At 36.5% G+C, this 27,269-nt stretch overlaps 3 protein-coding genes across 5 annotated transcripts; 2 read left to right on the forward strand and 1 right to left on the reverse strand.

Moving 5' to 3' along the window:
• The first annotated feature begins 312 nt into the window (after positions 1 to 312).
• LOC133697089 (alpha-amylase 3, chloroplastic) lies at positions 313 to 15,046 on the forward strand. 2 transcript variants are annotated; one of them, XM_062119436.1, is made up of 11 exons: positions 313 to 961; positions 1,053 to 1,166; positions 1,293 to 1,419; positions 2,146 to 2,495; positions 3,817 to 4,472; positions 4,877 to 5,066; positions 10,522 to 10,628; positions 11,872 to 12,121; positions 12,992 to 13,114; positions 13,913 to 14,080; positions 14,499 to 15,046. In XM_062119436.1, the coding sequence occupies exons 1-11, from the start codon at positions 449 to 451 to the stop codon at positions 14,655 to 14,657; spliced, it is 2,757 nt and encodes a 918-aa protein (XP_061975420.1). In that variant the 5' UTR covers positions 313 to 448; the 3' UTR covers positions 14,658 to 15,046. The 2 variants fall into 2 exon arrangements, with proteins under 2 accessions (XP_061975420.1, XP_061975421.1); XM_062119437.1 differs by having other exon boundaries at positions 2,179 to 2,495.
• Positions 15,047 to 17,796: 2,750 nt separating this feature from the next.
• On the forward strand, positions 17,797 to 20,082 carry LOC133696761 (AP2-like ethylene-responsive transcription factor At1g79700). The gene is made up of 8 exons (XM_062119037.1): positions 17,797 to 18,053; positions 18,197 to 18,279; positions 18,417 to 18,425; positions 18,542 to 18,630; positions 18,777 to 18,850; positions 18,938 to 18,988; positions 19,092 to 19,168; positions 19,342 to 20,082. The coding sequence occupies exons 1-8, from the start codon at positions 17,797 to 17,799 to the stop codon at positions 19,965 to 19,967; spliced, it is 1,266 nt and encodes a 421-aa protein (XP_061975021.1). The 3' UTR covers positions 19,968 to 20,082.
• Positions 20,083 to 20,511: 429 nt separating this feature from the next.
• Positions 20,512 to 26,827, reverse strand: LOC133697642 (uncharacterized). Of its 2 annotated transcripts, none has more exons than XM_062120342.1 (13): positions 26,668 to 26,827; positions 26,523 to 26,584; positions 26,233 to 26,310; positions 26,056 to 26,137; positions 25,770 to 25,840; positions 25,506 to 25,607; positions 25,177 to 25,266; positions 24,561 to 24,635; positions 24,211 to 24,243; positions 23,365 to 23,442; positions 22,859 to 22,924; positions 22,250 to 22,383; positions 20,512 to 20,873 (listed from the first exon to the last, which is right to left on the reverse strand). In XM_062120342.1, exons 1-13 carry the CDS (start codon positions 26,720 to 26,722, stop codon positions 20,852 to 20,854), a joined length of 948 nt encoding a protein of 315 aa, XP_061976326.1. In that variant the 5' UTR covers positions 26,723 to 26,827; the 3' UTR covers positions 20,512 to 20,851. The 2 variants fall into 2 exon arrangements, with proteins under 2 accessions (XP_061976326.1, XP_061976327.1); XM_062120343.1 differs by having other exon boundaries at positions 26,555 to 26,584; positions 26,668 to 26,786.
• Between the last annotated feature and the right edge of the window lie 442 nt (positions 26,828 to 27,269).

Below are 27,269 nucleotides of genomic sequence, written 5' to 3' on the forward strand. Positions count from 1 at the left end.
AAAGATTGACTAAAATATATGAGGATTTTTTTGAGTAAATTCTAGACAGAACAAGCTATTAACAAATATAATAAAAGATTACTTAATAATTCCTCACCCCTTACGGGCTAATTACTAGTTTAGAGACTATTTTATAATTGAATGGTAAATATGATTTAAAAGAAGAAATGTGCAGCACGCAACCAGCACGAAGAATTCCAAGAAAGTGTCGCTTTCACTCCAATGTGTACCTTTTCAATGTATTTATACACACATGTACGCTCCTAGTAATTTTACACAAATGTAATAAAAAAGGAACCAACCTTTCATCACCACTGCCAGTTGTTATAAATATCTGGGAAAAAATCCCCGTTTTCCCATTGCCCTGCTCCACCCAACTCGACTCCCCTCCATGACTGTACCGAGTGCATAAAAAGATCAACAAAATCAGAGAGAAGATCTAAGAAAAATGTCGGCAGTTAGCGTAGTAAAGCCTTTCCTTCGATACTCTCGCTTTGAAAAGCCCGGATATGCTCGTAGCAGGAGAAAGGCTGCTATAACTGTCACTACTGCTGCTCTCATCAAATCTTCTTCGTCTTTTAATTGTTGCTGTTCACTAAAACCAAGACGAAAACTCCTGTCAAATGCCTCCTACTTCCCTTTTCTTGACCTTCATAGGGTCAAAACCCACACGGCTAGAGCTAGCTCCACCGATACGGCTGTTGTTGAATCCACTAATGATGTCGTATTCAAAGAGACCTTCCCTCTTTCGCGTACTGAAACGACTGAAGGAAAGATTTTTGTAAGATTAGATCAGAGTAAGGCCAAGGAGAAGGAGGATCAATGGCAGCAGCTTACTGTAGGGTGTAGCCTTCCAGGGAAATGGATTCTTCATTGGGGTGTTTCTTATGTCGATGATACTGGCAGTGAATGGGATCAACCTCCAGAGAATATGAGACCCCCTGGTTCGATTCCTATAAAGGTAAATCTTATTTATTTATTTATTGCCTTCCAATGACCATGACACTTGACCGTCACTGGCTGGAATGTAGTGTAACGTTTTGCTTTTGCAGGACTATGCCGTAGAGACGCCGTTAAAGAAGGCATCAGAAGGAGATAAGTTTCACCAAGTGAAGATTGGGATTGATCCCAAAAGTCCGGTTGCAGCCCTGAATTTTGTTTTGAAGGTTTTGAGTTTAGCATGCTGCTTTTTTTTTTTTTCACTTGTCCTAATTATTTTTCAATTTTATGCTGGGTAATAATTGTCTCTCTCTCTCATTTTTGTGGGGGATTGCGGTGGCTGGCTGGCACAGGATGAAGAAACTGGAGTTTGGTATCAGCACAAAGGGAGAGATTTCAAGGTGCCTCTTGTGGACTGCTTGCTCGATTCTGGCGGTGGAAACGTCATAGGAGGAAAGGGGGGCTTTAGTATGTGGCCAGGTTATAAAATTAATCATTAGTATTATTTTCATATGCTGCTATTTACATGATCTCTTTTCTTTCCCCATGTTTTGTACTACAGATTTGTTACCATTTGCGAACAACATGCGTCCGTGTTTATGGATTTGGTTTTTTAACAAGATTTTTTCTAGAACTATCACAGAGGATGGTCCTAATCAGAGATACTAATCTGATTGATCCAGTGTCTCTACATAACAATAAAGCAGTGCCAGAGGAAGGAAAATCCCAAGTAAAATTTGATCACCATGTGGATGAATAGGATTTCTGGAAAACTAGAAATCGGATTAGTGTAACTTTCCTTTGCCTGTTTTCCATTATAGACATACAGAATTGCTGAATAGTGAATCAAACCATTTTAGTTTCTAGTCTTTTTCCTGTTCTTCACTTTCCTTTTCCACATAAGTTGCAAACTGGCATGGTTCAATGCTACATTGCTAATCTCCCATAGTTTGTTAAGTACTCTGTTGCCTGATTTCATCGTTTACATAAATCTTGGTTGAATTAGAAATCGGCTGGGAAAATAAATCAGATGGCATACTTGTGGCTAAGTTGTAGATCCCAAACTCATGCTTGCTATTATGTTGGAGGTTAGTTGGGTCATGAGTAGGTGGTTTATGATTTCTGTTTGCTCTGTAGCTCTCTCTCTTCTCCATTTTATATTTGCTGATGAGCTGACAGATTGTGTTAACTCATCTTCAATTCTAGGGGCAATGCTTTCTAACATGTTCCTCAAAGCAGATGCATTGGCTTCTGAAGGTAAAGATAGCAGTAGCAGATCCAAAGACCCTAAACAAGAAACTAGGAAGGTAGAAGGATTCTATGAAGAGCTGCCTATTGCTAAATTTGCCGTGATTGAAAACTCGGTGACTGTTTCAGTTAGCAAGTGTCTCAAGACAGCCAAGAATCTTCTCTATTTAGTAACTGATCTACCTGGAGAGGTTGTTGTTCACTGGGGAGTTTGCAGAGATGATGCGAAAAAATGGGAAATTCCAGCTGCTCCACATCCACCAGACACAACTGTGTTTAAGAACAAGGCTTTGCGGACTGTGCTACAGGTATAGAACTGAATTTACCGTATAAAGAGGAAACTGAATAGTGAATAGCGTACCTGGACATCTTTTCCAGAATGTGCAGTGTTGTTGCCTTGTAAAAATATTCATTGCAGGTAATCATGGTTCAGTTAGGTAATGATATATACAAAGCTATAATTAACACTGGGATGCACTTTCTTTATTTCTGGATAGTAATAACTGCCCATTTTATGTGGTACTATGTAAAGTTCATCAAACGAAGCTAGAACACAGATTGCCAAGGCTAAAAGCTACTTTGGCACAGGGACATGTAGGCCAACTGGCACCTCTCTCTTTCCAACAAAATGATGTCATTGGTTGGAATAGTGAGGAACTATAGACCAAATGACACCCCGCAAAAATAAAATATAATTATATTCAAGTCTATCCAGATTCTTGCTTCTCTGTTCCTTGTATTTCCTTGCCATGGCTGTATCATGTTTCTATTTTTTCTTTACTCTGTTTTATTGGGCAACATTTGTATACAAATTGAAACATATCAAGAAAATTATTTTTCTTACAAGTGCATGTCAACTTTGCTGATTGATTCTTATTTTTCACTTATATACTTTATCATTGGAATTTTAATTTATTAAACATGCACATAAATCTTCACTCACTTCATATTTGGTCCAATTCTTCCACTAGGTTTGGACCTGCATTCATCTCGTTGGGAGTGAGTGTAGATTTTTTAATGATCTAATATTAAGGATAAAGAAAATTACTGGTAACTAACACAACTCTCTGCTATCTATCACAAACATAACCTGCATTCATCTGTTGTTTTCATCATTCTTTTTCCTCCTCCAATGTTGACTCTCCCTTTTTACATAGAAATGGGATAAGGCGAAGTGTTTGTTTCTCAATTACAAAAAATAAAGGAAAATACCCACTGCCAAGAACACAATTATGTTTTTATTGTGGGCTTTGTAGCTGCTCCTTTACTTCTTATTCTTTCCCCTTTTCACTCTTTAGTGGCAGTGGATAGTTTAGCTGGAAGTTCAGAAAGATAGGCCTTACATCAAGTGGATGTAGAGGATATTGTCAAATTTTCTATTTAGTACTCACTTACACTCAAATGTTTGTATACATAGACATGATACACCATCATATATGGGTTTGGGCTGGAAGCATTGTTTGGCTTGTAATTTACCTTTTAGCATACATCATTCGTTACTTGTGTTTTCCGTTGATAATTTGAATTTGGGGTATCTTGATGGTTGGTATTGTCGGCTTATCTATTTTAATGTTAAGAATTCTTATTTCTTGCTTTTACTTTCACTTAAATGGCCATCCCATTTTGCAGGCAAAAGAGGATGGAAATGGACGTTCAGGGTCATTTACTTTGGACGGAGACCTTGTAGGCTTCCTTTTTGTTCTCAAGCTGAATGATAACACTTGGTTGAATTGTATGGGAAATGATTTCTATATCGCTCTCCCAATCTCAAGTAGCATTCCTGCTCTATCAGTAGCCGGACAATCTGAAGTTGCACCAGTATCTGAAAACACTGTAGGAGCAGATCAAGAAGTTTCTCATGCTATATATACTGATGGTATAATTAATGAAATACGGAGCTTAGTTAGTGACTTTTCCTCTGAGAAGAGACAGAAGACAAAAACAAAAGAAGCACAAGAAAGCATTCTCCAAGAAATTGAAAAATTGGCTGCTGAAGCATACAGTATCTTCAGAAGCTCAATGCCAACTTTTCTGGATGAAACTGCTCTGGAATCCGAGGCAACAGAGGCTCCTAAAATATGCTCAGGAACTGGCACTGGTCATGAAATATTGCTCCAAGGTTTTAATTGGGAATCCCATAAATTGGGACATTGGTACATGGAGCTAAAAAAAAAAGTTGAAGAAATATCATCCCTTGGATTCACTGTGGTTTGGTTGCCCCCACCAACAGAATCTGTGTCACCTGAAGGTTACATGCCAAAAGATTTGTATAATCTTAACTCCAGGTACATATTATAAAATTATAAAAATGCATAATACTCTTGTCACGGTCTTCCTAAAATGATTTTCAGATTGGACTTGGTCACAGAAGCTGATGCTAGTACAGATCCAATTGTTCCTTTTGTGTTTGCTCCAGAACTAACCATACCTTTTACATTAACATAATTGACATGTTCTTACATAGAAATGAGGTTCTATAGTTTTTGGATATTTTCTTCCTTATCTTATAACCTTTTGTGCTTGGAAACAAGTATCATATTTTAAGCCATCAAATTCATTGTCTGTCAATCATTGAAATTGTTAGTAGGTTATCAGATTTTGTTTTGTTTTTCTGAATGACAGATGATGGGCACTATCATCATACTGACCATGAAGTACTATTTGATTTCTATCATGTTGTATATATCAGATATGGAAATATTGATGAGCTGAAGGATCTTGTGAAGAGATTCCATGGAAAGGGTGTTAAAGTTCTTGGAGATGCTGTTTTGAACCATCGTTGTGCACACTACAAGAATGGGAATGGTGTATGGAATATTTTTGGAGGCCGCTTGAATTGGGATGACCGGGCAGTTGTTGCAGATGATCCACATTTTCAGGTACTTGAATTTTTTTATGTGATTCCCAAAGTTGGATAGCTGTGTTGCTGTTGAATGAAGAATCAATTACTCTAAAGGATAACACAGTTGCTAATTTCTTACGACTCAAATATTAAGCAGCAGGATGCTTTACCAGGAAATGCTAGTTGTTAATTGACAAGATAATACAAGAGAAATTCTGAAATGTTTTCTATATTTTTCACTAAGAGAGTTACAATATATATATATATCAAGAAGTATCAAATCCCTGAATTCTAGGATTGAATAAACATAATCAGATCCTTTAAAATATTAGGCCTAGACAATAATTGAATCTTTAGAGAGAATCAAGGGATATATAGCTATGACAGAAATTAAACAAGGAAAGAAGAATATAGCGACAGCTATGAAAGAAATAGAATAAGAAAAGGAGAATATACTGACAGCTACAAAAGACAGCTGAAAAGGAGAATATATTGACATCCCCCATCAAGATGCGGGTAGGTCGAACAACATCAATTTGCTATTGAGAAACTTATGTCGTTGGCGTGTCAAGGCTTTTGTAAAGGCATCAGCGATTTGAAGATCAGTATTGAGATGAGGAAGAGTGATAACACCGCTAGTAAAGGCCTCCCGAATATAATGACAGTCCACCTCGATGTGCTTGGTGCGTTCATGGTAGACCGGATTCGCAGCGATTTGAATAGCACTAGTATTATCACCATGAAGTGGAGTAGGAGCAGTTTGGGGAAACTCAAGTTCAGAAATAAGACCATGTAACCACACAATTTCAGAACAAGCTGCAGACATGGCGCAATACTCAGCCTCTGTAGAAGATTTAGAGACACAATCCTGCTTCTTACACTTCCAAGAGATCAAGGCATCTCCAAGAAAAATGCACCAGCCCGTGAGAGACTTCCTAGTATCCGGGCAGCCAGCCCAATCCGCATCACTATAGGAAGTCAAGGTAAAAGTAGAATGTTTAGGAAAAAACAACCCACGAGTAGGGGAACCAATTAAGTATCTAATAAGACGACGAACTGCAGCAAGATGAAGATGTCGAGGTGCCTGCATAAATTTGCTAACTATATGGACAACATAGGAGATATCAGGCCTTGTAATTGTTAGGTAGATAAGACTACCAACAAGTTGCCTATATAAAAAAGGATCAGGCAAAAGCTCGCCTTCATCTTTTCGGTATTTCACATTCACCTCCATTATTGTATCAACAACAGTAGCATCCTTTAAACCAGCTAGCTCAATGAGATCCTGAATATATTTATGTTGATTTAAGAACAAACCATGATCTCTAGAGTGAACTTCTAGCCCCAAAAAATATGTGAGATGTCCAAGATCTTTCATTTGAAATGTACTATGCAACATATGTTGAAGCTTGGTGATCAAACCAATGTCATTACTAGTGAGGATAATATCATCGACATAGACTAAGAGAAATACCATACCAGTGGTGGTCTTGTAAAAGAAAAGTGATGAATCATATTGACTTTGTGTGAAGGAGAAGGTGAGAAGAGTGTTGCGAAACTTCTCAAACCAGGCTCTAGGTGCCTGTTTCAACCCATACAAAGAGCGTCTTAGTTTGCAAACATCATTAGAAGCCGTTGTGGACATACCAGGTGGAAGTTGCATATAAATCTCTTCCTTAAGATCCCCATGCAAAAAGGCATTTGTGACATCCATCTGATATAAAGGCCAAGCTTTAGAGGCTGCAATAGCAAGAAGTGTTCTCACCGTAGTCATCTTAGCAACGGGTGCGAATGTTTCTTCATAGTCGAAGCCATATTGTTGTTTATTGCCAAGAGCAACCGATCTAGCTTTGTATCTATCCAAAGATCCATCAGACTTGAGTTTCACAGTATAAACCCACTTGTTACCAATGGGTTTGACATGTGGAGGACAAGAGATAATATCCCAAGTATGATTGGCCTTAAGTGCGTGAAGTTCTGCCTCCATTGCTTGTTTCCAGCACTCATGTGCGCTAGCCTGTTTATAACAAGTGGGAATGGAAATAGAAGACATAGTAGAAGACATAGCCACAGGAGTGGAAAAACCATACCTTTCAGGAGGTTTGTGAGGTCTAGAGCTTCTACGAAGAGGAGGGGGATCATAGGAAATGGGTAGAACAGGATCAAATGTTGCAGGAAGATGTGAAGGAACCTCAGTGAGACCTGGAGAAGGAGTAGAAGCAGGAGTGCGTCTATGATAAACATAACCAGGTTTAAACCTTTGTACTGGTGTTGGTGACTTAGGAAAATATGGTAAAACAGATAGAGAAGGAAGTACTGAAGGCTGTTGGGTGCAAAAGAAAGGCTGATTTTCAAAAAATATGACATTCCTAGAGACACGAGTTCGACGTGCATGTGGATCATAACAAAGAAATCCTTTTTGGGTGACAGCATAGCCTAAGAAAGCACACTTGACAGATTGGGCAGTAAGTTTATTTCTCTCAAGGGATTACCATCGGCAGTACGAATATGAAGATTGCCTTTATATTTTTGAACATTATTTAAAGGTAAAGCAGTGTTGGTCATGTGATTGGAAGCAGCAGAATCAAAATACTAAGGCTTAAGAATAGAATTTCGGTTACCTGAAAGGCCTAAAGCAGAAAGAACAGAAACTATCATTTGTTGGACCATTTCAGGGGTCATAGAGGACTGACCAGGACTAGGAGTATTTGAGGAACCAACCGAAACATTATAGGCAGTTTCAGATTTCTTTGGAGGCCGGATGGAGCAGTCTTTGATGATATGCCCTGTTTTCTTACAATAGTTGCAGAATTTTTTAGTACAAGTAGTGGCAATGTGCCCAAATCCTTTGCAGCTATAGCACTGGACATTTGACATATTTCTACCTTCTTTAGACCTCCCTTGAGCAGTGTATGCAACAGGAATTGGAGTAGAATTTTGAGCTTTTTGCTCCAGACAGCTTGTGATGATCCGTTGTTCTTCCCTGAGAAGCTCTCTTACACAGATATCCAAGAAAGGAACTGGTTCTCTATTCATCAGGTTGGACCTGATTGCTTCAAATTCCCCCCTTAACTTCATTAAAAACTGATCACGCTTGCTGGTCTCATGCACACTTTGAATAGCAATAAGTCCTTCAAGAGGTACACTTGCATACACAATGTCTGTGTACTCAGCCCAAAGATTTACAAAGGAAAAATAGAACTCTTGTATTGACATATTGCCTTGACTGAGTTGACCCAACTCGAGTTCCAATTGGAACCTTCGTGCTGTATTGCTTTGGTTGTAAACTTTCTTTAGGTAATCCCACATTTCTCTAGAGGTTTTGTAAGGCTTGAGATTGAGAAGCATGGAGTGTTCCATACTTCCAAGGATCCAAGACATAATTTGAGCATCCTTCACCTCCCATTTCACATATTTCTCCTTTTCCTGCTCACTGTCAGGTGCAGGAACTGTCCCAGTAATATGACCCCATAATTCCTTTCCCTTGACAAAAATCTGAAATTGGAAAGCCTAGGCAGAATAGTTCTTTCCAGTTAATCGAACAAGAAAATGTTCAGATCGTTCCAGAGACATGATTTAACTAGAAACAAGAACCAAGAGATCAAGTCCAAGAAAAACAGAATAGAAGAACCAGACAAGGAACTAGACACAAGATGAATTGATTTCAGAATTTTGGCTCTGATACCATGACAAGATAATACAAGAGAAATTCTGAAATGTTTTCTATATTTTTCACTAAGAGAGTTACAATATATATATACATCAAGAAGTATCAAATCCCTGAATTCTAGGATTGAATAAACATAATTAGATCCTTTAAAATACTAGGCCTAGACAATAATTGAGATCTTTAGAGAGAATCAAGGGATATACAGCTATGACAGAAATTAAACAAGGAAAGAAGAATATAGTGACAGCTATGAAAGAAATAGAATAAGAAAAGGAGAATATACTGACAGCTACAAAAGACAGCTATTAAAGAAAAGGAGAATATATTGACATTAATGTGCATAGAAAAAATGCCCTGGTGCCTTCAAACATAATTCTAAAACTGATCAGCAAAAAAAGGAAAGAGAATGACCCTGGCTCGTATTTACTTCTGGAAAGCATCTGTACTTTTTTTTATCCATATATTGAAAAGATCTCAAAAGGTAACATTTGTCAATGCATAGTGAGGTCATAAATAGTCATGATATTGTGACGTCTATCTTATCCAAAACTCTAAACTTCTTTGAAAAGAAGTAATACTAGCGTTCATATCTGAATATTTCACACTTAAAGAGTGTTGATTTAATACTCGGTGCCTGAAATTAATCTGTTTGTTCATTATTGTATCCATGTGAACTGGTTTTGCTTAAGTTTTGGATACTTAAAGAAGGCATGATAACAATGGACACATATCCATGTGCATATATGATACCTGTAGTTTTTAACCAAATTGGCTTTGTGGTATGATTTTCAACAGCATGAACTTCATTTATAGGATTTCCCAATGCTTGCTTTCCGAATCATTAAGCTATTCCAATGAGTATTTTTGCAATTGCAAACGCGCTGTCAATCACCACATTCATGATAGAATGACAGTTTAATGTGTTTGGATATTTCCGAGACAGCTAAGAATGGAACCTGTTACACTTTTATGTGAACTGCAACAGGAACTTGAATAGAAAAGAAAGGGAACTCTTTTGCTGATGTTGCTTCAAGTTACTCATTTTTTCAGATATTTATACTTAATTTTTCCTTTCCTAAACCAAGATAGTTGAAACCTGTGTACAAGTACTCTTTTGTAAGTTAGCACTGGCAAATAATATTCAAAATGAACATGTCATTGAACACTACTTCACTGGATTTTGCTGCAGATATTAGTATTACTTGTGGATTTTTTGTTCTGATATCCTGAACATACCCCTCTACTCTCAACTGCAGTAGGAAAAGGGAACTTTGTTGGGATGGTTAAATCAGTTTATGACTCGACTATACAAGTTTACATTCATTTATGTTGTATTTCTGGGGACTGAGGTGGATGCATCTGAATGTCTGAAGTATGGACGTGGGGGGGACATTTCCTTACTGACGCAAGAGACAAAAAGATTAGCATTTATTTGTCATTTAAATTCTAGGATGCTGGGTGGTTTGGTACTTCATCTCTTTGCTGGAAATTTAAACTGTCCTGTGTCACATATGCTTGTCTTGGAATGTTCTATTTCCTGTAACCTTGTTTGCATGCTTGCAAATTATGGCCTACAACCTTGATTTTGCAGTTAATCTATAATAGCAAGACTTGTACTTTCAGAGGAGGTTTGTCTGATGATTTAATCTGCCAACTGTGCATGTTTGCTCTTTGTGCTTGATGCATTATTTTCACGCAAATGTAGTGACAACAGCTTTCAGGACTGTGCTCTTATTTCTGAATCACAATTTGCTCCTTGATGCTATATGTGCCTGTAAAATATACTCTCGCATTTGTATAACTCCTGGGCTGTATCATGCAGGGTAGGGGAAACAAAAGTAGTGGAGATAATTTTCATGCTGCCCCAAACATTGATCATTCACAAGAATTTGTGAGAAAGGATCTCAAAGAATGGTTACTCTGGCTAAGGTAATAGTCCTCTTCCTTGGGTTTGTAAGGACTTGTATATTTATTCTAATCATTAGTGAACACCAAGTAGAAAATATGTATCATCGTGAAAGAATGAAAACTGAACTTCATTTTTTATAACAAAGCATTCCTGAGTCTCTGACAGTCAAACTTGGTATCAGCATCCAAATTTTCTCACTTAGCATCACTACCATTTTTCTTCCAAGAAATAAATGGCACGGTGCTGTGTGAAATTCCTGCTGGAGAAGATCATCATCATATGTTTCAAATCAATTGGTTAATGATGCAATGTAGGCATTTTCTTTTTCTTTTTATCTTCTGGCTTTTCTAGCTCTCTTATCTGAAAGCAGGTTCGCTAAGCTCTAGGAAGCATAAGGAGTATATCAATTTTTTTTCCCACTTCTGTGCCTAAGATCATCTGATTTTTCTTAATGGTTCATGTTATTAGAGCACTGGGATATTTTCTCTGGATTTGTTTCCTTTCCCAGGAAATTCGCAGCTTATTTTTTTGTTTAAAACCTGTTTTATATTACTTTCAACCAACTTCTGCTGTATTTGCTATTTAGTCTTATCGTAAGCATCATGTTGGGTCTATGCCTGCTGGTCTGCTGTTAGTGTCTTTCTTCTTATTGCTGATACCAATCCTATGGAAATTCCAGTTACTGTAGTTCTAATGATGATCTAACCTTTGTGTCATTTGCAAATTATGATCTATCCTCTTGTGCCTGAAATGAATTTATTTATGGCGTGAAGCTTTTTTTTGCCTCCTATTCCCTGTGGTTTTGATTGCTTTAATGAGTGGATTGCTGGTGCCTTCCATATTGTTTGGAGACTGAGATGAGCTATAGACAATAAGGAGTGGAACTTGTATTTGCTGATTTTCCCTGGATTTCCTTCACATGCTCGGTTGCTGCCTTTTCCTTCTGCTTTTAGATTTTGCTGGGAGCTGTAATTTCTATGGCTAAGATCAAGCTTGTTTTGTGCTTTGGATGCTTTAATCTGTTCTGTTTTGGAGGCTTAGCTGAGCTACTAATAATGGAGTGAAGCTTGTATTTTGTGATTTTTTGTTGCCTTCCCTTCCCTTATCATGTTCTGTTGTTGCTCTTGCCTTGTGCTTTTAAATGTTGCAGGGAGCTAATCCCTATGGTATAGATCAGTATTTTTCACCTTTGCATGGTTTAACATATTTTATTTGGGTAGCATCATAACTAACCTTATTTAACTGGTTGCATCTCGCATGCAGAAAAGAGATCGGGTATGATGGATGGAGGCTTGATTTTGTGAGAGGATTTTGGGGTGGTTATGTGAAGGATTACTTGGATGCAAGTGAACCTTATTTTGCTGTTGGTGAGTATTGGGATTCCCTCAGTTATACATACGGTGAATTGGATCACAGTCAAGATGCACATCGGCAGAGAATTGTTGACTGGATTAATGCCACCAGTGGGACTGCTGGTGCATTTGACGTCACCACAAAAGGGATTCTTCATACGGTGAGTGCTCATTTACTAGATTTCTTTGATAAATATGCTTTAAAAGGCCAAGAGGGTGCGCGTTTCTATATGTATGTACAAAGTGTGCAAAATGAAAAGAGAAAAACAAAAGACATACATCTTGATGGTGTTCATATGCTCTGATGCAGTTGGTACTGAATTGAATTATTTGTTTAATTTCTTGATATCTCTGTGTTTTTTTCTCCCGATAATCTTTTATTTTATTTCCTGTGTCAGTAGATGTTTCGAGTAAAGGGATAGGGGAATAACAATATCATTTAGATGATACTTCTGGTTAGATTCGTGCAGGTTCTTGCAGAGAGCAGCATCTCTCGTGGATCTTGTATCAAACGAGTTACTGAATCATAGAACACAGATTTTCCACTTCTGATGTTAATCTTTTCTTTTCTTGCCCACAAATGACGAACCTAGTTGGCATTTCCTAGGTTATATATTTGAGACCACAATCATAGATGGGATTGTAGTTGAAACATAAGAAACAGTTCTTGTTGCAAGTAGCACCCAAGCACCTAACTGTTTGGCATCTAGATTAATTGAGCTGAATAATGCCATAAACTGCTAGATGATCATTTTTGCCAATTAGTTTATGACTTGAGTGGTGTCATTGTATAATCATTAAGTTGGTGACAAGATGTCAGTTAATCAAGTCTCAAGTCTCTCTCCATGATACTTCCACGAAAAGTATCCAAGGAAGGACTAGCTTTTTTTTTAGCTTTCCAAGTGCTGTAAGCTCGTGCCATATCCTTGCCCTTCCACTTCTACCTTTCCATTTGGTTTGGTTTATTTGTTTGGTATGAAGGTAAGGTGGAGGATAATCATATTTACAACTTATATTTTTTCCCCTTGTAGACACTGGAAAGGTGCGAGTATTGGCGATTATCAGATCAGAAAGGAAAGCCTCCTGGGGTTGTCGGATGGTGGCCATCTCGTGCTGTTACCTTCATAGAGAATCATGACACTGGTTCTACCCAGGTTTAAATTTCTTAATTTTTTATATTTCTGCTGTACCTCTATTGAAGGAATTGAACAATAATGATCCTAAATCAGAAATTACGTACTCGAGAAAAATAGAAGTTAAAATTTGCTCATCCTTGAGGAACATGATTTCAGCTTCTACAATGTTATGGGATTAATTACAGTTACATAAAGGCTTTAATGTCGTCATTTGTTTGAAATGGTATTATATATCTTATCATGTCACATAACAGCAATGAATAGTGAAAAATACATTAAATAGCAGTCATTGCGCAGTGTAATGGCCCTTTGTATAGATATATAACCATGGGATGAGCCTTTTCTTCCGTGACTTGGTCCTGTAAAAGTGGGTAGTTGTTTTAAGTCCACAAAGCGATGAAGCATCATTCTGAATCTTCAGTCAGCTTTTCGTCTCAGCTGTGAATTGGTTAACCTTTTGGATTCATATTATTTGTGATTATTTGCATTTTCAAATGAGCCAATTGCGTGAGAGGATAGAAAGTATACTAAATGGAACGTAGTGTAAAACAACAGATAAGAACTCAAAAGGGAGAAGGACAGACAAAAAAAAGTAGGTTCTTAAAATTAAGGAATTCATAGAATACCAAACGGGAAGATGGAAGATAATTTGAGGATGTCATCCAGGATCTTGATTCTGCTTAACTTTAATTGGTGGGTAGGAAATTATTTATTGGGAGATGCAAAAGGAATGAAAAACCTATAATTTTGTGTTGCTGTCGCTGTTTCATACTGTGAAGTTATCTTGTTACTAACCAATACTCTTTCTTTCTTAAGGGTCATTGGAGATTTCCCAGTGGAAAAGAAATGCAAGGATATGCTTACATCTTGACTCATCCAGGAACACCAGCAGTGTTCTATGATCACATATTTTCTCATTATCAATCTGAAATTGCAGCTCTCATCTCTCTAAGAAACCGGAACAAAATCCACTGTCGGAGCACTGTAAGTATTGAAATTACATCTTTATACACGCATATTTTGAGCATCGAGATAATATTAGAATCTTTCAAAGATGATATATAGTTTATTTTTATCCTTTTTAGCATATTAAATAGTGTATGTATTGTGTAACTTCAAATTATATAACTTCTTTCTATGATAAGACAAAGAGAAAAGAAAAGGAAAAGAAATGAAAAGGTCCATGAAAATAGTCCTCATCCTTGATTCTACTTCTCTACTGCTTGTTACATTAAAAATTATTAGTTGCATATGACACACATTGTTTGCTCATTTATTTTCTTGGCATCTAATTACACTTTGGTCATGATTCCCTTGCAAACATATACTTGCATGGAAAAAAGAAAATGAATTAACAGCAAGCAATAAAAAATTGATCTCTTTGCTGGCTTGTACATTTAAGGTTAAAATTACCAAGGCGGAGAGGGATGTGTACGCAGCCATCATTGATGAGAAAGTGGCGGTGAAAATTGGACCGGGTCATTACGAACCGCCAAGTGGGCCCTACAGTTGGTCTTCAAAAATCGAAGGGAGGAATTACAAGGTCTGGGAAGCATCTTAATATATCCATGTTAGTATTGTTGATGTGTGATCAAGAAAGTGTCCGCCTGGACAAGTCCGCAGAATTATATTTACCAAGTAAGAGAACAGCAGAACAAGAAAGTCTAATAATAGTTCACCAGGGTGGTTTGCGCGCAACCAAATGAAGTAAAATCCCCATTCTTGACTTTGCACCAAAGTCTAGCTTCTGGAAAGAGGTGTGCGCAGAGTTTACATGCTGGGTGCACATAGGAATGCGGGTTTTGAAGTTTCGAGTATTCATAGTATTTATTATATATTATTATTATTATTTATTTGATAAAAAATAATAGTTAATATATATATTTGAAGTGTGGATATGTATATTAAATGATAAAGTGATAAATATTATATATAAATGTGTTATATATATATATATTGTAATAAAAAATATAAATTTTCTATAAATATATTTATATAATATAAATATATATTTTGGGATATGTTTAGATGGATTTTGGGTTGAGTTTGATAATATTTATATTTTATCCATTATTTATTGGATAAAATAAATAAAAAATATTTATCTATTTGGATTGAGATGGGTTAGTATTTATCATGTTCGAACTATATTGTCATTCATAAATAAACATAAAAAATAGTATTTACAGTCGTGCTATATATTCATTTGTAATAATAAATTGGAGAAATATCCTATTATTGTTGCAACATTAAGATGCCAAAGGTTATTGCATGGACGAAACTTTAATGTTGCATATTATCTGTAAAAATAATGCTCGCAAATGTTATTATTAGTATTATTATGTATTGTGATACTTGCAATAATTGCAAGAATTACTCATTACAATGCCATTTTAGTGATTATTTAACTTTACCGTTCAGCTGTGTTTTTATTTATTTTCTATTTTTAAATTCATATTTTTTTCTCGAGGGTGTTTTTTTATCATTTTAATGTTGTCGAAAATAATAATAAAATTATTTAAATGTATTTTTAAATAAAAAATACTTTATAAAAACATTATATTCTAAGCTTCTTTTAAAAAGGCTTTTATTCCAGCTATTGCTTGTGGAGGCTTCTTTGAGATATCAATATTTGTCATCCTGCGACGATGTAACTGGACACCAAATAGTGCCATAACCATGGTACTTAATAATTCAAGAGACACAAAACCTCTAAAATTTAGCTATACATACCATAAAAATTGAGAGGAGAATTAAGAGAGTTTAGATACCGGATTACTATATTTTTATCATTATATTTTTTTATATATATTTTAAAAAAATACCTGATCAATAAAACTATACAGATATAATTTCCTTGATTTTTAAGGCGTGTTGGGCTGGCACGTGCTAGCATCAAATGTGCCCCAATAAAAACGTGTAGTCTGACACTGGCTAAATTAAAGCCAGACTTAACTCTTGCTAGGTTTGGCGCTACTAGACCTAATTGTTGATGCGCTGACAGTAGCTATCAGGTCTCATAGCTTAGCGTGACGCTGCCAGCCAACAAGCTAGGCCTAGCGCGCGGCTCTCGAGGGTGTTAGCCTGTAGATTTGATGGTTGCAGCTCATGATAGCTACTAGCTAGTAACGAAACCATTGATGGGAGGGGAGCCAGTGTGCATATTGCTTACGGTGCTGGTATTACTATCCCAATTAATTTGTACAAAATATGATCATCCATGGCCTTCACATTCATGACATTGTTTTGGGATCTGGTGGGCTCATCAGGGATTCGGCGGATCACTATGGATTCAGGATTAAAAGCGATGGAGATGGGATTTCAATCTATGATCCTCTAACATTTGGTTGCCCTAGTATACCACGAAGGTTTTTTCAAATTTGGATTTTTAAAATTAATAATTATATTTTTTTATAATATCGAATAGCTAATTTTTTTTAAAAAAAATACATTAACAACGTTAAAGTATTATTTTTTTTTATATTATAAGGTGAAGCATGAGATACCTAACTAGTTCTTTTGGTCTTTTATATATATTTTCTTAACATAAAATTCTCAAGAGATATAATGCAATTAATGTAAGGGTTTTTTTGTCTAATTATGTATATAAAACTCTTGTGTGTGTGTGTGTTGATGAATTGGCGTGTCTTGTATAAAAACAAATAAGATGAAGAAGTTGGTATGTGCTTAATTATTAGTGGTATTGATTTGCTTATTTATCCCTATCACTGTATTTTTTTTTATATAAAAAAATAGAATGTACTTTTAATTATTTATTTGAAAGTATATATATATAAAAAGGGTTGGATTTCATGGAAAACACCGCGCCATAATTTAAGTAAGAATACGAGACAAAGCCAAAACACGTCTGAAAACATGACCAATAAGTTGACGAAGAATCCCATGGATGAATGACCAAGCTAAAGGAAAAAAGAAGACGAACGACGAGAACGCGGTGTTTGTCATGTAATTGTACACTTGTCAGGTTTGCATCGCAGAAAACAAAAATCTATAAGGCATTTTGGAAGCTTCTCTACAAGTAAAGCCAAATTCATTTTTGTCCAAGCTCTTAGTATTATTAAATCCGTCAACTTTAATCCTCCAAGGATTTCAACAGCGCATTTTATTTTCTCTTTTGGGTACAAGTACAATAGTAGCTATTAATTTCCTTAAAACTACTGCAAGCTATGAAATTGAAAACTGTGGTAATTAAATCCGGGCATTTAGCTTAAATTCAATGCATTTCTGATCATTTTCCAGTAATTAAGTTAATAATTAATGAATAATTAAAGATGCTGTTAAACTTGAGCACAATCATATATAACGGATCTAATTTCGAATACTACAGCAAAGAAATCCTGTCAAATTTTTGAAATCCGATGATACCGAAGAATATAATGGTTCGGATGGTTCGGTGTATGTGCAAGGATCTGGAAATAATTTTGGTGATACCCTGTAACCATGTAGTCTAAGCTAGCACCTTATTATAATGAGAGTGCAGACAAAAGGAGTTTGTCGCAGATGATATCGTGAACATCGACAATTCTTTGTCTGGGTGGGCACTGCTGGAGCATATTTATAAGCAGTTGTTACAATACTTGCATAATTAGTTTGTAAACGTCAAGCAAACATATTAATAGCTTTTGGTCTGGTCTGGTCTTGTCACTTTCTATATTCCCTGGAGAGTCATTTAGACAAAGATGGAGATGACAAGGAATACTGGCGATAAAATAAGCCTAGGAAGGCGTCGCTTGTGCATGATAGAAGAAGAAAGGAGAGCCGGGGAGACTGGTAAGTGTATTAAAAGACGACGAAGAGACCCTTCCACATTTGCATTAAGCTGCAATATTAATGATCAACAAAGTGACCAGCAGCAGCAGCAACAATCACTTGGTGATCGAACAGCAGCTGTTGCCACTACTGTCAAGAGAAGTTCAAGATTTCGGGGAGTTAGCAGGTTTAATTTGATATAGCAAACTAGGATCATTTTCATGGTTTTTTCTACATATCATTATCAATGCAATTATGTTTCTCGTTTGCTTGACTAGTTGTTAATTAGAAGCTAAACATGTGTATTCATGTGCTAATTATTTACTACAGGCACCGTTGGACCGGACGATTTGAAGCTCATTTATGGGATAAAGGAACTTGGAATCCAACACAGAGAAAGAAGGGTAAACAAGGTACGTACGTAGTTTCCAAGCCTTCTTGGCTTGTTAAATCTGCTTCACCGTCCCTGCCTCAGATACTTAACGTACTTGATTACTCACGATCGGCCTTTTCATCTGTGTGCATATCAACTTCATTTTGCTCGGGGAAGTTTATCTTGGTGAGCACTTCGCTTTCTGGTTGAAACCAATCTCAATTAATTTGCTCTAGAGATAACTGATTAACAAAGAAAGAAGAAAGCCAACTAACCTTTGAGAACATCTGCAAATGCAACAGGAGCTTATGATGAAGAAGAATCCGCTGCAAGAGCATATGATTTAGCTGCTCTCAAGTACTGGGGAACGTCAACTTTCACAAATTTTCCGGTAAAGATTACTGCAGTCTATCTGATAAAAAAATAATTATTTTTTATGTGAATTTCTTATTTGATACTTGCTAATATATTTATGGAGCCGAGAAAATTATCTTTCAATGTTAAGTTGAATTCTGTGTGATCATCAATTTGTTATAGGCGTCTGACTACGAGAAAGAGATTGAAATAATGAAAACGGTAACCAAAGAAGAATATCTAGCCTCCTTGAGAAGGTTTGTTCTTGAGCATTCTCACCAATTATACATAAGAACTTTGGGGTATAATCAGAAGAATTAAGAGAGTATAGTTTTTGTTTATAGGAGAAGCAGTGGGTTTTCAAGAGGTGTATCCAAATACAGAGGAGTTGCTAGGTAAGCGCAACACCCTTTTCTGCTTACTAATCTGAAGGAATTATGCATGCATGCATGCACCAGTTAACTCGGAGGCAGGTGGCCGCTTTCTTTGAAATTTCAGGCACCATCACAACGGGAGATGGGAAGCAAGGATAGGGAGAGTGTTTGGAAACAAGTATCTTTATCTTGGCACGTACAGTGAGTTAATGACCTGAAACGGTTTTTTTTTTTTTTTTTTATCTTAATGAAACATGAAAAACAAAAATATAATCTTTAAAAGATGGCATTGATGAAGCATTTGGCTGGGGCAATCTAATCTGAGCCGATGTCCTTTCACAGCTAAATACAAGATCTATTTCCTCCTATTGTAGGCACTCAAGAGGAAGCTGCTCATGCCTATGATATAGCAGCCATTGAATACAGAGGGATCAATGCTGTAACCAATTTCGATTTAAGCACATACATCAGATGGCTGAAGCCAGAAGCCAGTCTTCCTGCACCTCAACCTCAAGAATCGAAGCCAGCTTCAGACCCCCTGCCGATGGCAACCTTCTCCAATCACCTTCCGAGCGAGAAACCAACCCAGCTATCCGTTCTCCAGATGGACCCTTCTTTAATGGATAATTTAAACACCCCTAAAAACGAGGACATTTTTCACAGGAAGACGCTTCCCGTTAGCCCCCTCTCCAGGTCATCCTCCTCGACTGCCCTTAGCCTCCTCTTTAAATCTTCAATATTCAAAGAGCTTGTGGAGAAGAACTTGAATACCACCTCCGAAGAAATTGAAGAAAATGATTCGAAAAACCCGCATAATGGCAACAACAATGCCGGGGAGGCATTCTATGATGGACTCGGCCCCATTCCTCACAGGGGCACTTCAAACGAGGATCCGTTCTTGTGTTCAGAGCAAGGAGAGACAAATACATTGCCACCATACAATGGAATGGAGCAATCTCTTTGGAATGGAGCCTTGAGCATGCCTTCTCGTTTCCATTAACTAGAGATTCCAACTTCCTTCTGCCTCTTCCTTGCATGAGGCAATGCAGCTAACTAGCCTGTGAACAAGTACCATAAATTGCTCTTACAAATAAATGCAGATACCCTCTCCTCCCTCCAACACTCTTTTAAGTATCTCATCTATAATGAAAATAGTACACTTCCTATTTTCATGATCAATTATTGTGAACATGAAGCAAAATCTTCTTAAGAGCAAGACTACTCTGTTCATTCTTCATCCATGGCACCAAAACACTCTATTCACAGTTGAGCAAAACTAAATTATACAATTACACATCCAAGTTTGTAGCCAAACTAAACTATATCGAATCAATTGTTAGGAATTAAAGGCTTGGCCTCGATAAATAAAACTGAGAAGTTGGAGGGCTTATTTTTAGGAACCAACTGGTGAAAACAGCAAAAAAACTAACCGAGAAAATCACATCCCCGGAATGCCAAAACACTTAAAGAAACACAAATACATTCGCACTTTTCCTTTCTAAAGAAACACAATTCTTATGTTCCAAAAAATAAAAAAATCATCATAACAATCCAATTTTGACTATAAGTGTCGGTTTAATACCAAAAAATTTTATACTTTACAGGACTACGGGTAGTTGCCACAACACTTGCTACCATTAAACAATCCTGATAAAATGAAACGTTGTAATACAAACAGATAGCATGTCTTATTGAATTTCTAAAGCAGGGCATCGTGGGCAGTCAAATAGGAACCTGCTGGAGTAATCTACCATAAGAAATCAACCACCATTTCCGAGATTGTTCCTCAGTGTGGTTAAAAATCTCCTTTATTTGTACATAAAATAATCAACAAGACTGTTGCAGAGATGCGGTTTGGTGATGATTGTGTTTAGGGCATTGCAATCAACACCTGGCAGAATTAAACCTGCAAATGTTAAGCCATGAGTAAGCAACATAATTGCATGTCAGAACAGGAAAACAAAAAGGGGGCATGGGCATTTCAACATTATATTCCTGAGAAACAAATAATTGTGAGCAACAAGTTAAATCAACAGAACCTAGAAACTTTATCACCACCTTTCCTACCAGAAAGCACCAGCTCAGTGTGAGAGATGACCCAAAGCTTAATCACCAACCATCCTAGAAGGACCCCTAATCCGTTAACAAAAGCTTTCTTTCATTATTGCATATACTCAAATCTCAGATTCCAATGTTTCCTAAGCTAACAAAATGCGGAATAAGGAAATAGGGTGTGCTACCAAATTATGAAATGTGGTATACTGGTCAATGACTTGGGAACCAAGAACACAAATTTGGTTCAAGGAAAGCTTATCAATTACCAATAGAAGTTCTATCTCTACATCATCAAACTCTAATCCAAGGAAAAATATCAATGTGACCCACATTATCTTTCTACATTCTTTCTAGCTAAGCATCCAAACACTATCTTCTCCTGGGGTCACTCCTCATTCATCCCTCTCTGCAAAAAGCCACACTAACCCACCCTTTCTGCAAAAAGCCAAATTAATTACTCAGCAGTAACACCAGAGGAATTCGAATATTTAACTGACATGACTGACGCCAAAGCAATTTTTGTTGCACCAGAGTTCTGCAGCCACCACCAGCAATAGCACCCTTATTTTTTTAATACCAACCTAAAGCCTTGCCATTAAGTTCATTTCTTTTAGCACTCCATATACAAAAGCTCAACAAGTCCAAAACAGAGTGGTCCAACACTTGAACTCCAGCAATAATGGTGACCAGATGGGAGATTGAAGGCCACAGAAGAACAAAATATTTGTAAGACAATGCCTAATATCAAAGCAGCTATTGGACTTAGATTGCTTCAAGAAAGAAAAAAACTAAAGGAGCTCCCTCACCATCACAACTTGTAAGAAGAAAGCAGAGGGAGGGAGGTAACAGCAATAAAGTTTGGGTGCAATTCAATTTGAAACATCAAACTCTTGGAATTCAAATTGAATAGATATCATTGGAATTGTCCAAATTTGATATAAAAATCAATTAATTATTCACCTTACAAACAACTTGTTAATGGTCTCATGTCAATTTGGATTTTGGTTGTGGAAATAGACCCACCCTAAAAGTTTTACTCACTGGTTAACGAGCACAGAATATGATTAATATGATTTTCCCTTTCAGATAAATAAGAAAAATAATAATAAATAACTGATTGTTCTGTTGGCAACAAAGAAACTGTTCCCAATTTACTGTTATATGCAAAAGCACCATCTTCTCTGGCAGATGAATAGCAATGCAGTTAGAAAATGATGGAATACAAACCTGAGAAGAGCTCTTGGTTCATTACGTGGGGTTCTTAGCTGGTCTTCCAGATTATCAGTTCCATCTTGCAAAGTAGCGTCAGTTGCTGGCTTGCTGAAAGTTTGAGATAAATCGTCCGCAAGCTCCTTTAGACCCTGTCAGGAAAAAGAGAGCCATCAAATTCGAGTTCAGACTATACTCTGTGAACACAAAGCATTTTATTGTCACTAACATTTTCACCCCAAATCCTCAATGTTTTGAGCATCAAGATTTCCCATTACCTGCAATAAGCAGTACTGACAGACCAGGAAGCAGAAATGGGCCGGGTCAAACCAATCCATAAACCAGACATGCAGCATACATTTTACATTTGTTTGCATTCTCTCCCATTCATCTTTTCTGGGATTCAAGACTGGTTTAATGGGACATGATTGTGTATTAAAATGACAGTGCCCAGCCCATTGGGGATAAATTTGCATGTGGTGGCTAAAGGATCAAACTGTAAATTTGCAGCAAAGTTGCATGCCTAACTTCAGCTAATCTGTATCAGGGTATTAGGAAACGTGTGTGCAAGCAAGAGGGAACCAAATCACAGAAATTACAATTAAATTCATTATAGAAGAAAGATACCGTCAAACTTGGGACTTCAGAGTATGTGAGTGAAGCACGAGTTCTCCCTGAAGGTTTAAGCTGATCCTGCAAGATGTAGAAACAAATATTCAGGTCAATAATCTTAAGTTAGATATAAAACAGGACTTTGATAGTGGGAGAATAGTAAAAGACATTGACAGTCAGAAAATGAGTAGTATGGAAAAGAAGCAGGGTCGGGAGATAGTTGAGAAGAAAAGTTCAGCAAGGAAAATTATCCATCATTGCTTTGATGATGGTGTGTGTTTTTTTGGTCTTGTGTAGAGAAAAAATCCCTAGCTTATGCTAAAGGCTCAACAAGACAGGTAAATGAAAACTAATACTGTCCTCCTTTGTCCAAAATCTCCATGTCAGGATGGTGGTGAGAGCTTCATTTTACAATGTGATAATTCAAGTAAGCAATACCATTTAATTATAATGCCCGTTAACAATTTATATATGAAAATCAGATGCATTACAAAAAAACTGCATTAAATGCTATATCCAACCTCCAGAGCTTTAGGCATTTTTGCTTTCTTGCCACCAACAAAGTTGCACAAGTACATCACACCCATATTTGCAATATCCTGTCACCAGAAAATTGGATCAGTACATCAGCAATAATACGAACAGGAGATCAAACAACAAGATCACTCACTTACGCAATTGCAAGGCATAAAACACTGGTGAGTAATCTCACAGATGTATTCTTAGGAAGTGACCAGTTTATCATAAGCAACTATAAAAGGAATTCCACTAAAGTCATCTAAAAAATAGACAACAAAAAGATTAAGAGAACACTCAGCTTTTAGTTAACTTCAATATTAAGGAACAAACACACGATGACAACAGTATTGCAAAAGAAAATTCAAGTATTCATCTGCCTATCAGAGCACCCACAACTCAAAGATTATTACTTTAAACTCTCAACAGGAATTTGGAACAAGAAAAGGTTTGTTCATCCACAAAAACTTTACATAATTTCGGTTAAGGATCCTAGATGCTCAAAATAGGGTCTCTGAACTACTCTTCAATTCCTTGAGTAAACAGGAAGAATATCACACAACAGTGTTCAATGTTTATGACTTAAAGTAAACTTCAACATAACCAAAAATTCATTCAAACATCTGACACAAAACTCGTCCAAAGTATTATGTATCTACTGTATATTCATTTTCCTGCAACTCGTAAAAATGGATAAATAAACCAAATAGAGCATTGCAAACTATTCACGGGACAGATGTTAAGCAAGCATCAGTATGTTCTAGAAGTGCTAGCAGCACATGGATGCATGGTATGAAGATATGGTTTTCAATTTAAATTAAAAAAAGTATATGTTTTAAGTGTTGTTTCACCTGTTTCTCCTCCAATGAACCTATCTTCCCATCCTGCAAAAAGAAACAAACAAATTATAACGAATTCAGTTAAGGGACAGAGAAACAATGACAAATGTAACAGGATTAAAATAAAAATTTGGACTATTTCATCCCTTCACTATCATTTAACCTTTTCTCCTTTTCCTATTTCAAATTAAAATAAAACATATAAGGAAGTTTCATAGAGCACATGAATTTTTTCGTACTTCAATAAGATTAATGGGGGTGCACGTAGAAACGTGAGTTTGAGAATTTGAGAGATATATTGACAAAGAAAGCAAGAGCTAGCAAAGCCAAGAAGTAAGGAATTATCATCAGGCAAAACCTACCAGACCAGATACCAAACACTGCAACTGCCACAGCTCAGAACCAATTAGTGTTAGATTTTCAGAGGCAGCATTGACCTGAATAAAAAAATCAAGACACGTTAGGATGATATTGCAGTTAAATCTTTGGCATGCAAGAGACTATTCCACAATTACCTAATATCACCTAGAATATCATAAAAATAAGAAGAAAGTGAGACTGATGCAATAAGTTTTAAGTGATAACTATGTGGCTAATATATCACACTAGATTATTTATTCATCAACAAAAAAAAATTAAATGCAACTAGATTTTTAGCACCTAAGATGTACAAGATATAAAGTTTATTACTTGAAAGACAACTTCAATGAAATCAAATACTTCAATAGGTGAATCAACTAATAAGAAAGCCAACTAGAATCAGGATTTCAATTATTGCATTTAAATGATTCCATATGAAGCTTCATACTGTTTCCCAAAACTAAGAATCACAAATTTGATGATGAGGGCAATCAAAAAGAGTAAACCTGGTCCTTCATTCACAGTTTAATGTTTTGGAGCAGTTTTAATGCGAATCTAGGGTCTAAATCTTGATGTAAGACACAAACACCCCATGCAGAGAGAAAGATATTCTCTTACATCATTTTGAATTGCCTTTGAGATCTCCTTTTGACTCTCCATTTTATCATCCAAATGTTGTATTCTTTGTGTTAAATGTATCTTGGCAGTCTGACAAAAGAATAAATAAATAAATAAAATCAACAGCATAAATGGAAAATCAACAGCAAATAATGTTAGTAACTGGTAGAAATTGGCTGATCGCATACTACTTTTATTTCTTCAGAGATGGACTGGTACATTTCCATCTTAATTGAAGCACAAAATACTCTTTACCTTTTCTCATTAGCCACATTCTAGCGCCCCCTCCCCAAAAAAAAAATTGAAATCATCAACAAAACAGAACTTACAGACAGAGCCTCGGATACTTGCTCCAAATGTTTTGTCAAGTTTGAAACAGCACTTGCCATACTGCGCTTTGTTACGTACATAAGATCTGAGAATTTTAGACCCTGGTTTTTAAGGAGGAAAAAAAAAATCAGCATTCTGAAAGTGCCTCGCTTCATCATCTTAGAGCTGCTAAATAAATAGAAAGGAATGAATTTTGAGTTTATGAAAAAAAAAATCCCGATAGAAGGAAACCCATGATAATGCAATGGTATTTAAGTGCATACCTTCCACCACATGTAACCATAACCCAATGCCCCCAGGGTGGCAGCTGGAACTATAAGACCTGTGAGGTTACCTGTACCGGGTAGAAGGGATTAAAACCCAATGAGATAGCACACCGCAATAAGAAATGATCAAAGGAATACTTAATCTCTAGCACCAAAAATCTGACGAACAACATTTTGCAAGCCAAGGAAAAAATATCCTAGTTCTGGTTTTATACTTAGGGAAAAGAAGAGAAAAATAGAACTGTTCAAAGAACCATTGAATAGAAAATACAGTAGAGGATACCCATTTGGCCAGAATTCCCACTGAGAACTGTTATTTGCCGTGCAGAGGCCAGTTGCCGAACTTCCATTGCCAACCTACGCACCTGTAAGGAATTTCAAAACAGAAAATTATTTGCAACAACATGCAAAGTATTGTTATATAACTCAATCTTTGAATTAAACTGTGCATCTTTGTTACCTGTTGGGCAATGGCATCAGAGTAGTCAGAATCACCATCAGATTTTTCCCCGGATTTTTCCATCCCCTTCACCAAGCTCTAACAAACACAAAGACGCATTTAATTATATAGAAATCAATTTAATTTTCAAGAAGGAAAATAAAATTTAAACCCCCAGTCATTTTCAACAAACAAATACAAGGCAGATCTAACTAAGCTACAACCTATCTGATCAAAACAAAAGGAAACTATATGATTCTTTAAAACAAACAATGATGATGATGATGATAGTAAAGCAATAATAAAAGCACCTGAAGTTCAGCGAGTAATTCGGATAATTTACCGTTTTTGAGCATGATCGTACCGGTGTATCCTAGTAAATAACACGGCCAGCAAAAGGTAGTCAAATACGTGTGCAAGTACACGTGAGTGATCGGCGATTAATAATAATAATACCTGCTCCGGCGAGGATGAGGATCCTAGAGACGCCGATTCCAGTTTGCATAGCCATGACTAAGTTCGGTAAATCAGGAACCCTGTAGAGAGAGAGGAAGAGAAAGAGAGAGAAGACTCTGATTCTTTATTTGAGGAGGATCAAGTTGAGCTGTCGATCAGTTTGTGCCTCGAGCATGGTATACTGGGCCGGAGTCAATTTTATGATTTATTGGGCCCAATTTTCTTCACTTTGCCTTTTGAGTTTCGAGCGACCTCACTGGGCCACACAGCCCATATATGCAGTCTCGACGGGAATTAAAAAAATCACTTCCATATGTAGAAGATTAGAAATTTAACTCCAAGCAACCATCAGCGTGTTTTTCCATCAGTAAAGTGGATGACATGTCACCTACGATCCAATTTAAGAGGTTTTGATGGATAAATATCAAGTATATAGTTTTATATTTTAAAATACTCATTTATCAAGATTAAAAAAGCCTTGTGTTCTGTATAAAATGAAATATTTTTTATATCATAATATAAAATATATTGAATAAATCGATTAGAAAATAGAGGTTTTAAATAATGGGTCAAAGACATGATTAAATCTACTTATATCTATT

The sequence above is a fragment of the Populus nigra genome, chromosome 6, assembly GCF_951802175.1.
Source record: "Populus nigra chromosome 6, ddPopNigr1.1, whole genome shotgun sequence".
NCBI lineage: Eukaryota > Viridiplantae > Streptophyta > Magnoliopsida > Malpighiales > Salicaceae > Populus > Populus nigra.